Source organism: Saccostrea cucullata, unplaced genomic scaffold, assembly GCF_032062105.1.
Source record: "Saccostrea cucullata isolate Sc308-1 unplaced genomic scaffold, CSIRO_AGI_Scuc_v1 ctg2872, whole genome shotgun sequence".
Taxonomy (NCBI): Eukaryota; Metazoa; Mollusca; class Bivalvia; order Ostreida; family Ostreidae; genus Saccostrea; species Saccostrea cuccullata.
Window position 1 is genome coordinate 172884 of NW_026925047.1, and position 17674 is coordinate 190557.

The window sequence follows — 17674 nt, forward strand, 5'->3', positions numbered from 1 at the left end:
ATTGTGACGTCATGCATATTGCAATGTTTACGCCATGGCGTCATAGTTTCAACTGCAGAGATGTGCCTTAATCTGTCGAAAATAGCTACTTTTTGACGTTCAAATGTAAAGAATATGTTGCAGGATAAACAAAATACATGATAACTGTCTTGAAATATAAGTGATATTTGGGCTCGGGTCGAAAACGTAAGAGGGCTCGGCAAGCCTCGCCCTCTATCACGTTTTCTTAACCCTCACCCAAATATCGCTTATATTTCGAGACAGTAACCATGTATTTTATATGTATCAGTTTTTCACTTCAATGAACAGTGTTGTCACGGTTACTAAAAATAGAAATTTCTGTTAAATACTCTAAATATGCTACTCCAAATACAGTTTTAGTCTGATTATCGGCCGCAGCAGCGGCCGATCTATTTGTGATTGTGTTAGGAAGTGAACATGGGGAAATGAGACGTTATTATTTTTTTTTACTTCAATAAAATAATTCGTAAATAATAACAAGTAAAAATCATGAGTAAAATATTTTAAAAACTTGCTTAAACTAAGTATTAAATTTTGTTTTCATATTTCAATTTCATAAGCATTTCTCGTCAGATTATTGATAATTTATGGTTATAATAAAAGAGTTTACATTAGATACTCCCCAGCCTGGGAATGTGTAAGATATGAAAAGAAATCGTCATGATTTTCCGGATAATGATGATATGATTCAAGTGCATGGTGAATAAAAATTGAGGAGTTTTTCAACTACTATTAAATAAAATTGTTTTGAATTTGCTCTACATCTACAAACGACACAAAGATATTTTTTGACATTTTACACCGCGGCTTGCAGCATAGCCTACTCTGCAGAAACCATAGGCATTATCACGTGATCAAGATCCAGGGCATCAAAGCTCGGGTAGCAGCACGTGGCTCATCTTGACAATCCTACATCTTCGTAATGAACATAATTTTTTTTTACATCGATAAATCTATTTATGAACAAATGCGGTAAAATGTCTATTTATTTCATTCTTTAAAATTATTTTTTTTTTTTTTTGCTTTGAAGACATATGAAATGAAAAAAAAAATATTCAACTATTTCACCTTTGAATATCTTGACGTGCTTTCCTTGCATGTAAAAGATTATTTTTAATGTAAAATTTGTTTGCGTCCGATTTGATGCTTTGCATCAATTTAACTTGTAAAATTACGTGGCATGCAAGTAGACTACACTAAGAACATAAAGAGACTTAATCAAGGATCATTATTCTATTTATTGCTGTCGAAAAGTTTCAATTCTCAACTGCTTAAGTATTTTTCCTTTGCTATAAGTACAAACCAGTAGAGCTTCAGTCTCGACAGAAACTTCTGGTTATTTTAAAAAATTGCTACAATCAAACGATTAAAACCATGTTCTTCTGGCTTGAATTTTCTTATTCTTTCATATTTTGGTATACAATTCGAGGGGTGATCAAAAAGTTCGCGAACTATCTCTATAATTACAAGACCACAATACAGATCAGAATGAAATTTGGCACACATAAAGTCATACAAATGCTCTTTAAATAGCATATGTAATGGAACGTTTTTCCCCGTGTTTGTGACGTCACAATGTGAAAATGACGTTATAATGTAGATCACTTGTGACAAAAAATGGTTGACTCAGTCGTATTCGAGAAACTAACGGCTGTAAAGCTAAATGTATATCTTGGAAATTCCTTTGTAGAAGTTTATAATAATTTGTATATGGGTTATGAAGACAAAAGACTTACCAGACGTTTGTCAGTAATTGGATTGAATGTTTTACTGAAGGAAGGGAGGTGCTTAAAATGTTTGTTCTGTTGCCCAGTGAAAGCAAACTGGTAGAGAGACGTGTCTTTTATTAAGTAATTTGATATGAAAGATCGCCAACTTACAGTTAGAAAAATAGATGGATATCTTGACAATAATATAATTATCAAATACCTAAAATCGTTTATTTTAGACTTTAGACAAATCAGATATGATAAAGTGAAGGCACCCATACTTCATCAACGACGCTAAAAAGGCAGAGGACTTGGGTTTTGATGGTCACCATGCTCATTCTGCAAAAGGATATCATTATCCACCCAAACAATTGCCAAGATTAGGCCATTTCTGATAAATGGACTGTTTTTGTTGGGAAAAAAACCTGCATGGTAAGAAATACAAGAGTCGGAAAAAATTTTAAGCTTCTGTGACTGAACGCTAAGGAGCATGTCACGTGACCGCCTATATCACGTTATCCGCGCATGGGCATAATGGTTGCAGATGCGCATTAAAATCGGAGATGACTACTTTGAAACATTTTCAACACTGTAATCCTATATCATTTCTCTTTTGGAAGTTATTCAATTAGTTCGGGAACTTTTTGATCACCCCTCGTAAGTAGATCTTGAACCATTCATATTGACAATAACCACCGCTCACAATTTTTTTGGACAATCCTCGTATATTTATAATAATATCGACCAAAATGACTAAAAATCCTCAGATTTAATATTTATTGTTAAGAAACCAGTCATTGACTTGGTTTATTATTTACATGGCCCATACTCGCCTCTAATTTCATCAATTCCTGCGAATCCACTCTCGCCAACCTTAACTACAATATTCTGAAATATAGAAGAAATTCATATATGTTTTATTTTCCAAACACTGAAGAAATTAGCATCTGAATATGTATTACATTACTCTAAACATTTGATCATTGATAATAAATAAAGACTTAAAGAGCCGTTCTTTGTGTACCCTAGTCAGCTTCAATATTGGGGTCCAGGCACGTATAGACATCGATTGGACATGCATAGTCACATAATACATGTATAGGAGTCAAGGCATGTAAAATCACGAGAACCTGGGAAAAATCATGGCAAAAAAAAAATAGAAAAGGGGCCATGTCAAGCACAGCCTCTATATTTATTATGCATCTCTCATTGGTATTTCTTTTCGGATAGTTCTAGACAAACTGCCGTGCAATCATATTGCAGGAGGCTAAGATAGAAAAGGTAGTCCTCCATATTGTCTACTGCTAGCCCAGTCCTAGCTTTTCAAATCTCTAGTCACTACGCGTTCATACCAGAGGAAGTACATTTATACGTAAATGTTAACCTGCAGTTTTCACAGAGATCTGTATAGTAAATAAATTATACACATTGTATAATAGTTTATGAACTGTAGATGTAGCAATTCTTATCAACAGAGAGTTCAAATTTGACTTCAGTTGCTTGTAAAATAAGGTTTTTCATGTTCTACATGTTTAAGTACCCGGTATTTCATGGTTCTATGCTTTAATTTAACTCCGCCCAGCAACCAATCATATTTGAGATGGGTGGGCAATAAGCGAATCCAGTGCTTATCGCAGATTGAAATTATGAGCGAAAAGAAGCAGTTACCTAAAATTTATATTATTTAGTATGGAAGGAAATGGTGTCTTTTTTCGTGTTCAAATATCATAATTTGTAAGTTTGTAAATCCAAATTAGTAATCGTATAAGTAACAAGGTGTACATATGTTAGTACATGTAGGTAAATTCGACATCTTAACTGGTGCTTCTGAACTGTCAACTAACAACTGAACTCATCTAATTACGTCATAAAGGCATTAATAAAATAAATCCCCAATTTTTAGGCCATTCCAACAAGTGAACTAGAGGTACTGTGAGCAAAGATCTAACTAAATAACACCCCCTCCTCCCGTGTGAATATAATGGAATTGTCCACTTTGGGTATGGGAAAGCCATAATATTTGTACATGGGAAAGCCATAATACGGATACATGTATCTATCTTTTACAAAATCTCTTGCTCTCTCTACAGGGGTAGAAACTCCCTAAAATTACATCTCGCAAATAATTGCGAGTTCCAAAAATATTAACTCGCAATTTCAAAAGACAACTCGCAATTTTATAATAATAATAATAATAATAATTGGATTTATATAGCGCTTTTCTAGCATAAATGCTACTCAAAGCGCTTTACAATCATTATTACCCCAGCAGACCTTAACGATCCAGAATCTTTCTCAGTGCAAGCTGCCGTTATCAGCGCTAGAACACTAACATTCTGACAATTTCTTTCACTGTCTATAGCCAGGTACCCCTTTTACACTTGGGTGTAGCTTTCTAGAAATAAATCACCATCCATCCATTTTAAAAATAAAAATTCAAAGTTTTTTGCATGAGGGTTAAAAAAAAATTATGTTTGTTTCCTGTAACATTCCCCAATAAAGTGCTGCGCCACAGCATGATACGCCCGTCAAAAAATTACAATTTTCTTGAACAGTGTCGGTGCAAGAAAATCACATCAACTTTGATTCTAAGATTTCGATGATTTTTCCATTCCTTAAAATATTTATCCATCCCCTGTGATGTAGGCATCAATTATAATAAATATTACATCACTGATAGATTTCTGTGCTGGTTGTGTTAGACCTTGTCAAATGCGCATCATCAAATTAGTCTTAACAACTTAATCTATACCAAATTAATTTTGAAAAGAAAAGGCTGGCCATCAAATGACATGTTATAAACTGACCAGCAGTTCTTCTGTCTAATCCCCAAAGGGTACAGATAAGTCACTGCTTAATCAGAGCGACTGAGACAGCTAGCCTTCCTACATTGAACTCATTAATTAATCTTTAACAGGATGCTTGTCTACTCATTACTACCAAGAGATGAATGGGTCTGCACTATCTACTATAAATTTAATAAAATACTCAAAGTTTGTTTTTTTTTGGTTGAGATTTAATGTCCGACAGGTTTAATATGTAATTCATATGGACATGCTGATTCCACCCCACCCCCAAAAAATAGTTTTTAAATTAATAATATCAGATTAGTCTATTATGCAATATCAAATTAGTTTTAATTACTTTTCATCAAATTCATTTTAAAACTTAAGCTAGTCAACAAGAGCTATTTTTAATCAAACATGCTTACCCATTTGCCCAATACTCAAGGGATATAGATAACACCAATGCTAGCTCCTCGCACTCAAAACCCATTAATTTCTCTCTAATTTGACATGCAATTTTCCGTTATCAAAATTATTCTTGACCAGTGCTTGATAATTACACTCATGGGAGAGGCAGGATTTCTCTGACATACATTATATTTGTTATAGATTGCTGTCAAGTATATGCTTAAAAAAATAAGTATTTTCTTGATTTAACACTTTTTTTTAATAAGAACAGTGCAATACTCTTACATTATTTGGGATGTGTAAATGAATAGTAAAAAGACACATTTTTTTTTAAAATTCACTTAAATTTAAGGTCACAGTGACCTTGAAATAGGTCGCGACACACCTTCTACCTAATTAAGATGCATAAACTGGCCAAGTTTGATGATTGTAGGTCTTATGGTTTTCTAGTTATGGGCCGGAAAGGATTTTTCCATATTTGGCCATAACTTCTTAAATAAAGGTCAGAGCGACCTACTTTTTGTGCGCGACACACCTTCTACCCAAGATGCATCAGATGACAAAGTTTGATAATCCTAGGCCTAGTAGTATTAAAGTTATGAGCCGGAAACGAAAAAGCTAACAGACAGACGGACGGACACGAAGCCTATAACATAATACGTCCCGTCTTAAGACGGGCGTATAAAAATCATTGTTCAGAGGGCCAAGAATTTTTTCCCCTATGATTAATAGAGCCAAACATCCCCGGACTGAATAAACCAGGTGTTATATTTACAGTGGACACCTAACATGGCAACCAACATGACTGCCTAGCCGCAAAAAACGAACTTCAAAAGTTGTGGGGGGAAATTGTTGTTACAATAATACATTATGATTACTCTTTATATCTAAGGTAAATGTTAACTAGGTTGACATATTTTATATCTCAAGTTAAGCTAAAGTTAATTTTTTTTTAATAAATGGATTTCAAATCAGCTGATTGATCAAACCACGCAGATTGGGAGAAAAAAAATCCAACTAGAGGTAATATGAATAGATCGGTCGTTTTTTTAGGCCTGGTTGTCGGACATGGATTTAAAAATGCTGGATGTCAGATGAATTTATCCCTTGGTGAAATTTACAGTGAAAAAAATCAGCTCGCAAAAATTTGCGAGTTACAAATTTTTTAACTCGCAATTTGGAAATTCTAACTCGCATTTTGCGAGTTGTATATAGTGAATTTCGAACCCTGCTCTATATTGTTTTAGGGTAACGTGTGAAGAGGAATAACTCGTAGTGTCCCATCTTATTCAGAAGCCACCACACCTCATGTCATAAGTAAGAATATAATGACATTGTCCATGTTTTGATATCGGAAACCAAAATATGTATTTGATAAGAGTGATTAGAAGAGGAGTTGCGACTAAGGGATAGATACCCAAAAGCGTAACAGATGGAAGGACGTACAGTTACACGGACGGATATCCCGATTTACTATGCACCCTCCCGCTTTTCAAGGGGGTGCTATAAAAATCCGAGCTTCCAAAAACACCAAAGAAATTACGACTGTAATAGAAAATACTTACGAACAGTCCACCATTCATTCCGAAAAAAGTGGCCCTGTGAGGAGTCCATATATCCCGCATGAAAGGTTGTTTATAGGAAGCCCAGAGTACCCTTTTCTGAATGATGTATTCTGGTCGTGTACTCCAGTTCGTAAGCCTGCTGCGAGTGGTATAAATCTCGATTGAAGGATCAGGACCAGATAGCCAGTACGAAAAGCTCAAACAGAATTCCCTTCCTTAAAAATTAAAAATATTTCTTATAAAAATAGTGGAAATTGTTGCAAACAATGGAAGAGGCGTTGAAGACCATTTTTGTGATACAGTAGGCATAATTAGAGGAAAATGACATTTTAAAAAAATACCATCTGCACCAAGGTACTTATTCATCATATGTAGAGTCTCCGTCGGTCCTACTTGGGCGTATTTTTCTTTATTAATAGCACCTCCTCCCTGACATTGAAACAAAAATGGAAATACTCAATTATAAATGCCTGCTATGACCACTGAACGGTAAGAAAGGTTTAATGCGACAGGGGATCTAGGTTTCAGGAACCCAGCTCTCTCAATGTTTCGCAGAGAAGTGACACCTGCGTTGTGAAGACCAACTCCTTTATCCGCGATTACAAAGGGAACACAAAATACAGCTTAATTACACATCCGTGGACATAAGTAGGAAAATACGACAATATACGTGTTTTTTTTACGTTTAAAACAAAAATACAATAATATGCGTGGCTTTTACACGTTTAAAACGAAATGTTTTATTGAAAATGATTTGTTCTATTCACAGGCCTTTGGATCGCTTAATAATTGTGTGTGTAAAGAAAAGGTAAAGGTATGGAACTCTTACACTGGATACAAAATTTCCCTACTGAAATATTTTATAATCCAATGCTCTATAATTCTTTTTATGCGCCCGAATTTTTTCGGGGCGCATATTGTTTTTGTCCTGTCTGTTTGTCTGTTTGTCTGTTTATCTGTTTGTGTGTCAACTTTAACCTTCGCCAAAACTTTTAAACCGTAAGAGATAGAGACTTCATATTTGGTATGCATACTCTACTAATAAAGACCTTTCAAATGACACCAAAATCAATGACCTTGTGACCTTGTCTGTGACCTATATGCTAAAAATAGCTTTTTCCACTGTCTGTCATAACTTTTTAACAATAAGAGATAGGGACTTCATATTTGATATGCATACTCCACTAATAAAGTCCTTTCAAACGTCGACAAGGTCAATGATCTTGTGACCTTGACTGTGACCTATATGCTAAAAATAGCTTTTTACACTTTTTGCCATAACTTTTGAACAATAAGAGATAGGGACTTCATATTTGGTATGCATACTCCACTAATAAAGTCCTTTCAAATGACACCAAGGTCAATGACCTTTTGACCTTGTCTGTGACCTATATGCTAAAAATAGCTTTTTCCACTGTTTGTCATTACTTTTTAACCATAGGAGATAGGGACTTCATATTTGATATGCATACTCCACTAATAAAGTCTTTTCAAACGGCGACAAGGTCAATGATCTTGTGACCTTGACTGTGACCTATATGCTAAAAATAGCTTTTTACACTTTTTGCCATAACTTTTGAACCATAGGAGACAGGGACTTCATATTTGGGATGCATACTCCACCGATTAAGTGCTTTCAAATGACACCATGGTCAATGACCTTGTGACCTTGACTGTGACCAATATGCTAAAAATAGATTTTTTGAACTTTGTTGCAGCCGGGCGCATAGTGTTTCACAAACACATCTTGTTTCTATTCAAATCTATTCATAGATAAACAATGTTCATTTATACCAAAGCTCATTCCAAAATTCCGTATACTTCTCGAGATATTCTGATATTAATTCCAAATATAACCTACTTTTTTACTCGACATTAGTTTGGGCCCCAGGTCATTCAAATATAAACAGACGGTGTTTGAAGTGCAGCGAAGAGTTGCATAGTATATGCAAAATCTTTCAACATTTTAAAGTTGATTTCTTACTCCAGATTGTAAGGTTAAGTCTGTATTAATACTTTGAAAACGTCTATATACACAACTGCACCGCCATGTTAATTTATGAATGTAAATGAAGTTATGGTTGAACGAATTTTTCCCGGAATGTATAATGAGCCTTTCGATTTTAAACCAATTAGACCTCTAAAATGTTGTTTGTAACTTGGTAACTTCATATGATCAAATTAGAGAAAGTCTTGTAAAGCTCGAATGCAAATGAGTTAATATGCATTGAGTATAAAATAAATTCCGGGGAAATTTTGTCCCGTCAATCCCGCTTAACAATTGAGTATAGCTCTTCAAAGGCCCAAGCTGATGTCGAGTAAAAACATTTAGGTCAATTTTGGAATTGATTTCACAATATCTCGAGAAGTATATGGAATTACGGGATGAACTTTGGTAGTAATGAAGATTGTTTATATATAAATAGATATGGGTAGAAAGTAAAATTGTAAAGCATTTGATGTAAAAGAATTTTATTGGCGAAAGTAGGTACCCTAGGAAAGAGTTCCATACCTTTTTTTAAAATTTGTTTTACACCTCATTTTTTTTTTTTTACTTTGTGTTATAAATACCTGAGCAGGGCGGCCTGTATAACAATACATTTAACTGAGCAAAAATACAGTAAAACCTGCGTAATCCGACACCCGTGCAAGCCGTCGTACTGTAAATATCTGACAAAAAATCTTTTACGGCATTGTATTTAATATATGAAGCACAGAAACTGCATTACTTGAGTAATTTCTTTTAATAATTCATTATTTAGAATTGATGATATAATCCTATGATAATTTTATTCTTTTGTATTAAAAAGCTAGACCCGAGTTCATATTATCTAAACATGTTACCAACTGATCGTAGGTAATACTCTGTAAATTTCGTTGTGTAAGTCCTTACTTGCCAATTGATGCTTTAAGAATTTATAGTACTGATAATCAGAGAGACATTGTGACCTTAGCAATAATAATGAACTTGATGATCCTATTCCTCGTGGGATGTTCCTTAAAACATTTGAAAGAACCATAGCTGCCTTACCGACGATTCGGCCTACTCAAGTATTTAAAAGGAAAACACTTGTTTCTATTTATAGATACATGTACCTTTTCAATTCAAAATCAAACTACATGTATGTAATCATTTTTGGACCCTTGTTATATTTTCATAGTTGCAAGTTTGTTACATGACAATATTTTACTTGTTCAAAACTCTTATTTTAAACAAGATTGTCAGAAAATTTTTAAAATAAAACAAGCTAGCAGCTACCGGTTTCAAGACTTTGGGTCATTAGAATAGTTAAAGACTGTTTTTTCCCGAGATACTTTCAAGGTGTAATGTTGTATTATATTTCTCTTACATGATTTATACATGTATTATAAAATCATAAAATCATAAAAGAAAACAAAGGAAAAATGCACAGAGAAAAAAAAAATAAAATCGTAGACAAGAAACACGCACTGTGAGACTCGAACTCACGATCATTATAACTTCAATCCAGCAATCATACCACTACGCCACGAAGTCGTTGGAGTTTGATGGATAAATTTAAGACAGATTGTAAATTCTTTAAATAATTTTAGAAGAAAAATTAAATACAAATTTTCAATATGAAGACCACCTTTAACCAAAATTATCTAAATGTAATGAAGTACAGTCGTATCAAAATAAAATTATTCAGAAGTTGTTTTACTGGTTAAGCGTGGTCTTTTGCTAGTTTGTCATTGTTTATGGCGGTACCTCACTATTTATTATATTCTCCATATAAACTGAACGATTTTTATATCTATCATATAAGCGAATTATTAATATTTTGATATTATTTTTGTGTGATTTGCGGCATGTATAAACTAACATTGTATTACACAATTTTGGTTAAACAATATATTTTAAAAATTACTACTTGAGTAGGCGAAAGTGACTATCAAATGCGCTATGGCTCTTTATCTAAAAACGTAACATTAATTCTGTATAAAATTTATAAGAACAGCATATTGCATAAATATCGCGCAGAAAAAACTTTTATGAAAGATAACAAAAATGTGATTTTCACTTGTTTGCATGGTATCAGCACATGTAAGGATATTGATATATTTCTTTTTTCTTTTTACCTGAAATTCATGTTTTTTCTCGTTTTATTAGTGTCGAAAGGTTACTTAATTCCTTATTTCTTCAAAAGCAATACCACTGTAAGGACTCCATAAATATATAAACTTGTTTTAGGATTGTTTGTAAACTTTTTACATCCAATTTTATCATTTTTTAATATTGATTACATTTGAAACACAATAGGAAAAAAAAAATGTTCGTCTTCCATAAAATATTTGACCCGTGATAATTATCTGCATACCTTATCATGTGAACTACTTTTTCCTGTGAACAGCTTAAAGCAATGCAAGCTGTATATTTTAAACATTAAATTTCGCTGTTAAAATGTTTTATTATGATAAATTTGTATGTAACTTAAACCTTTATGATCAATTAGACTAAAATAAATCAGAGGAAAGACAAATACATATACAATTCAATAAATTGATTGTAAGAAATATAAATTGTACATGGCGACAATAATGTTATTTTGATTCGTAAACGAAACTTATAAATAGTTCTACTATCGCAAATATGAACAACAGAAGTTTATTATCGATATTTTTTCTGTCATTGAAATAGTTATTTACAATTTTGCAACACTAAATTCCGACAGGTTGCAGCTCATATTGCTGTAAACATTAAATGATCTTTTTAACAACCGTCAGTACTGTCCACATCAAAGATCTTTTTGTCACTACATTGTTAACTGTTCATTGGGTGATATGTTCAACTGTTAAATTCTCCTTGTACAAATCTTCCCTATGTGGGGGCTTTAGTGAAAGGAAAAGCATCAATGTTTCATACCTGAGCAATGGAAAGGTTAGTCGCCAGAGACATATTCATATAATTGTCAAAATTCGTGATCAGGATCCAGTCTGCATGATGAAAAATAAAGTTACTTTATATACAAGTTCCCTTGTTATAGTCCTTGCTAAAATATATCAATTAAACAATAATAAAAAAAAAGAATAGAGTAAAATCCCATCACGAAATGCCCTTATCGTTTCCTTATTAACATGGTTTAATAAAATTAATAAAATTTCGTTTTTGTTTACAACATTGTTTTTTAAAACTACATTGTAAGGGGAATGAGAATCACTTTGCTGAACAGCGCAAATTCACTATAGGAAACTGAAGCTGAAACGACATCCCTGTTTTCTGTTTTAAAGCAAAGAGGGATAATGTAAATGTGTTAAATGTAGCGTGTACGATATTTGATGGAAGTTTTTTTTTAGCTCTACTGGTCAGAGACCAGAAGAGCTTATGCGATAGTAATGCGTCCGTCGTCCGTCCGTCCGTCTGTCTGTCTGTCTGTCTGTAAACAATTTTTCAAAATGCTACTCCTCCTACAGTTTTGGTCTGATTTCAATATAATTTGGCACACAAGTAGACTACACTAAGATACATAATTCTGTGTATCGGTTTTTGATTTCGATGAACGGTGTTGCCGTGGTTACTAAAAATAGAAATTTCTTTGAAATTCTTTCAAAATGCTACTGCTCCTACAGTTTTAGTCTGATTTCAATATAACTTGGCACACAAGTAGACTACACTAAGATACACAATTCTGTGTATCGGTTTTTGATTTCGATGAACGGTGTTGCCGTGGTTACTAAAAATAGAAATTTCTGTGAAATTCTTTCAAAATGCTTCTCCTTCTACAGTTTTAGTCTGATTTCAATATAACTTGGCACACAAGTAGACTACAATAAGATACATATTTCTGTGTATCAGTTTTTGATTTTGATGAACGGTGTTGCCGTGATTACTAAAAATAGAAATTTCTGTGAAATTCTTTCAAAATGCTACTCCTTCTACAGTTTTAGTCTAATTTCAATATAACTTGGCACACAAGTAGACTACACTAAGATACATAATTCTGCTTATCGGTTTTTGATTTCGGTGAACGGTGTTGCCGTGGTTACTAAAAATAGAAATTTCTGTGAAATTCTTTCAAAATGCTACTCCTTCTACAGTTTTAGTCTGATTTCAATATAACTTGGCACACAAGTAGACTACAATAAGATACATAATTCTCTCTATCAGTTTTTGATTTCGATGAACGGTGTTGCCGTGGTTACTAAAAATAGAAATTTCTGTGAAATTCTTTCAAAATTCTACTCCAAATACAATTTTAGTCTGATTATAATATAAATGTGGCTTGCAAGTAGACTACACTAAGAACATAAAGAGACTTAATCAAGGATCATTATTCTATTTATTGCTGTTGAAAAGTTTCAATTTCCATCTGCTTAAGTACTTTTCTCTTCCTTTGCTATAAGTACAAACCAGTAGAGCTTCAGTCTCGACAGAGACTTCTGGTTTTTTTTAAATTGTGTAGTTTTGATTTTTGCAAATTTCTTTATTTGCTTATGAACATATTTCCATAAAAGTGCAGGATAATTAGCATTGTACTTAAATAAGTGGAAATTCCTTCTCGTCAAAAAGAATACATCACCAAATGTAATACACTTACAGTTAAGTTTGAAATACGAAATGAAACTTACATTGACATCTTTCTCCTGAAAAATTGTTCCTACAGCTGCAGTAATTGTCTATATGGTCCACGACAAATATATTACAATGTCCACCATTGAAGCAAGTCTCATTATACTGGGCACTGCATATTGGCATTTCACAATCTCTTCCAACGAATCCCTGTGGACACTCACAACGTATCGTAGTCCAGTTTGAAGTGGGCTCAGAAATATCAATGCAGGAACCACCATTTTGGCAGGGATTTTCGTTCGAACAACTGAGGTCTTCAAAATGATGAACTCTGCCTACTTCAAAAAGAGGTTCACTGGTTAAATACTGTGAACCAATTAAATACCTTTTTTTAAATCAGTTTTTGCATTACACTGTACATTGTTTTATTTCACAAATTATTTTGATCATTTGATTTTATTGGACTGAACCAAAGTCATTTATTTTGTAAAGGTAATCTAATCCACAGTCAGGAAGAATACCCCTTTAATTTATAATTTAATTCAAAGAGTCTTTCATTTCTACATGCAACAGTTTTTAGCTCACCTGAGCTGAAAGCTCAAGTGAGCTTTTCTGATCACATTTTGTCCGGCGTCCGTCTGTCTGTCCGTCTGTCTGTCTGTCTGTAAACTTTTCACATTTTCGACTTCTTCTCAAGAACCGCTAGGCCAATTTCAAACAAACTTGCCACAAAGCATCCTTGGGTGATGGGGAATCAAGTTTGTTCAAATGAAGGGCCACGCCCTCATTCAAGGGGAGATAATTAAGAATAGCTGAAAATTTAGTGGCATATTTTAAAAATCCTCTTCTCAAGAACCACTGTGCCAGGAAAGATGAAACTTATGGGGAAACATCCTCAGGTAGTGTAGATTCAAGTTTGTTCAAATCATGACCCCCGGGGGTATGGCGGGGCCAAAAAGTCCGACCAAAGTTTTACATAGAAATATGTAGGAAAATTCTTTAAAAATCTTCTTCTCAAGAATGACAAAGCCATAATTCATCATATTTATATGGAAACATGCTCAGATAGTACAGTTTCAAGTTTGTTCAAATCATGACCCCCGGGGGTAGGGCGCGGCCAAAATGGCTGACCAAAGTTTTACATAGAAATATATAGGAACATTCTTTAAAAATCTTCTTCACAAGAATGACAAAGCCATAATACATTATATTTATATGAAAGCATGCTCAGGTAGTGTAGATTCGAATTTGTTCAAATCATGACCCCTAGGGGTAGGGCGGGGCCAAAATGGCCGACCAAAGTTTTACATAAAAATATATAGGAAAATTCTTTAAAAATCTTCTTCTGAAGAATAGCAAAGCCATAATTCATCATATTTAAATGGAAGCATGCTCAGGTAGTGTAGATTCAAGTTTGTTCAAATCATGACACCCCCCCCCCCATGATTAGTCATGGGACTTCTTTTGGATTTAAACTTCACAATAAAAACCATTTTCTACCTTTTCCTAGTCTTAGTGCTCAGGTGAGCGATGTGGCCCATGGGCCTCTTGTCATTTTATTCCTCTCTCTGCGCTTCAGTGTTCTTTGAATTTCTCAGAAAGGTCTTATAAAAAAAGTCTCGAATGTTTACCCCATAAATGTATTTTTAAAAAGCCTGTTTGAAGAATATGAGGTTCATTTAAATCTAACGAATAAAACCAATGTTTATTTAAGTAACACAATGAGTCAAACTTAAGTGCTTCTTCTAAGAGCAATGAAACAGAGAAAGATTTTGAAAATTATGAGTGTAAAGCTTAGATATGAAAATTCAACTGCAAGAAAAGACTGCACAAATTAAACGCCGAAAAAAGGTTGTATCTACCGTTTCATTGTTTCCGTGAATGTCAAGGTCACACAACTCTTATTTTTATCTCAAACTTGTAAAGAACATTCAACTGGGGCATGCAAAAGTGAGAAACATGTTTTAACAACTTTTAAAAAAAAACAACTTTTAAAAAAAACGTATCTAAATTATGGTCTACTTACATCCATTATTGGGTACTTGAAAACATGAAATTATGGGTAACTTTTTCAACTTTTCTGCACGCGCGTTATGGGGCCTACGGAAATTGTTTTTACTTTTATTTTCTCATAAAAATAGACTTCTTACATTCTGAAACCTGTAATTTTGTATAACCTAATTATTTTTTGGAATTAAAGAAAATTTACACGTGTAATGCAAAAATTATATATTTGTCAATTTTCTCCTTTTTGCGTCATGGTCGCTCTTTAACATGATATGAAATTAGGAGTGATTAATGGTGTTTTGCAATGATAGGAATAGTTTTATAAACCATGAACTGTCGAGAAAAAAAGTTTTGCTGAGGTTAACACAACGGTCATGTGACTGTCTCAGCCAATCAGATTCCTTTACTAATGATTACTTATAGGTATTATAATACGGATTGTTTAATTCTTCTCATCAAATCAGCATTTAAAAGTATAATAATAAAATATATCACAAACTTGGTATTTTTGCTTTTTAGGACGTAACTACATCGAATATCTTCATTCATTTTACAGGAAAATCACATTGAAATAAAAATATACACTATTATTATATGATTGAATAATTTCCATCTCTCTGATTGGCTGAGATCCAACTATGTTAGAAAAATATTACGCTGTATTGACCTGCACGTGACGTTCCAGGTCAATACAAGGATTTATTTCCTCTACATTGATCTAAAAATAGATTGGGAAATTCCAAATTGATACAAATTTTTTAAGAAAGCTATTTAAACGACTATGATTTTTATTTTCATGTGAACAAAACATAAGCGAATATATATTTTAGGTGAGGGTGGTAAGAGGGGATGCAGGGACCCCCCCCCCCCCCTCCAACACTTTTACTGAACAACATTTTTTTTTTACTTTTTGGCAGTCAGTTTTCCCTGATAATGCTCCTTCCTTTCAAAATCTATCCTAAAAAAAAGACTGACAATATATATTTCTTTCATGGCAACTAAAATTGATTTTAAAAAACATTTCAAATTGATACGACTGGTAAGGTTTATTCACATTTTAATTCTGCTTCTCTCTTGTATTTGGCTAGGACTTAATAAAAAAAATGCAAACAAGTAATGAGCTGTATCATTTTATCAGTGAATCATATAATAAAACAATTATTGCTGTTTTTTCGGTCAATACAATGATTTAGCCATCTTCGAAGTAAAATATTCACCTCGCCCTTGGGGCTCGGTGAATATTGTACTCCTCAGATGGCTAAATCATTGTATTGACCTCAAAAACCAGCAATAATTGTATAATATTTGAGTGTTATTCGAATCTTTAATTCAGTTCCATAACCTTTTCCAATCATACTTTAAAACAACACTTCAAAAATTAGTGAAGAATAAATTTAGGATTAAAAAATAACTAACCAAAGCTACCATATACAGTAACTGCCAGGAGTGAAAAACCAAGAAAACAGCTGATCAGGACTTTAAACATCGCTTCTGTATCCAAGTCCCCGCAGATGGGTGTAAAGTGACTAGAAGCAGGCTATTAATTTATAAACAGGTGACACCAACGTATTGTGCACTTTTGGTTGAGAAATCGGAGATCATTTTACTGAATAAGGATCATGTTAGATGCACAGATAGCCGTTATTGAAAATTAAATGCTTGCAAGGATAAAAATAAATAAAGTTGTTTTGCCTGCGATGGACTAGGTGACACCTACGTATTGTTTACTTCTTGTTGATATATCAGAGATCATTTTATTGAGTAGTACTTTAAAGGATCATATCAGATTTAAAGATAGCCATAAAAAAGAACCTTGCTAGGATACAAAATGTTTTAAAAGCGATGGACTTATGTGATTATAAGGTTGGATGAGGTTGTAATCACCTTACTAATGATACCGACAAAACAGCTGTATCTCGTGTAATCAGATATTCATTGTACCTTAGAAAGGTAAAATGTACTATGATCAATACTACTTTTGTTTAATTTTAGTCGCCGAGTAGACCCTAAAACACCGAAATGCAAATAAAAAGGTAGGGAATAGGTATACTACTTACTTAGAAGAAAAGGGAACTTAAATATTTCTATAATGTTATTTGTGTAATTATTAAGTGAATTTCTATTCTGAAATCGTTTTCTATTGTTGTCTATTTACTGATGTACATTTGTTGTAGAAAATTTTCTCGTATCTTCTTTGAAATGAAAGTAAAAAGAATAATTTGTGAAATAGTTTTCTGAAATGAAATTATTTTGGGAAGAAATACGCACGCTAACTTTCGATTCCCGTCTACATTTTGCACCCATTCATTTCAATATTAATGGCAATATGGTCATAACATCTTTGGCTAATAAAAAGAACAGTTCAGTTGTAATTGATGAATTATTAAAATACCAGCGCAATATAGAAAATTAACCCTAATTCCATCTCTTGATAAAAAAAGGGGGGGGGTAGACGATATTTTCCATTGAAATATGACTTTTAAGCATCACCATTTTTGAAATAGTCGTGGATATGATTAAATGTTCCTTATATGTATATTCTCTCATATCTAGGCAAATAAATTTAGCAAAAATATATAATTAAAATACATTTCAGTTGTAAATCGCTTTGAAATTGGTCGTTTTTTTTTTGTCTATAAACATGTCTCC

The 17674-nt window shown here is 33.2% G+C and overlaps 1 protein-coding gene across 1 annotated transcript; it reads right to left on the bottom strand.

Moving 5' to 3' along the window:
- Positions 1-2532: 2532 nt before the first annotated feature.
- LOC134267890 (neurogenic locus notch homolog protein 1-like) lies at positions 2533-16521 on the bottom strand. The gene is made up of 6 exons (XM_062750095.1): positions 16442-16521; positions 13078-13356; positions 11375-11445; positions 6831-6918; positions 6490-6704; positions 2533-2618 (listed from the first exon to the last, which is right to left on the bottom strand). Exons 1-6 carry the CDS (start codon positions 16509-16511, stop codon positions 2541-2543), a joined length of 801 nt encoding a protein of 266 aa, XP_062606079.1. The 5' UTR covers positions 16512-16521; the 3' UTR covers positions 2533-2540.
- Between the last annotated feature and the right edge of the window lie 1153 nt (positions 16522-17674).

Bases quoted from the DNA above. Each gene is read 5' to 3' on its own strand.
- LOC134267890 (XM_062750095.1), bottom strand. From the start codon at position 16,511: ATGTTTAAAGTCCTGATCAGCTGTTTTCTTGGTTTTTCACTCCTGGCA. The intron at 13,357-16,441 runs GTTAGTTATTTT...CTCTTTTTGAAG, and splicing joins TACTGTATATGGTAGCTTTG to TAGGCAGAGTTCATCATTTT. The intron at 11,446-13,077 runs GTAAGTTTCATT...TTCATCATGCAG, and splicing joins TTCAGGAGAAAGATGTCAAT to ACTGGATCCTGATCACGAAT.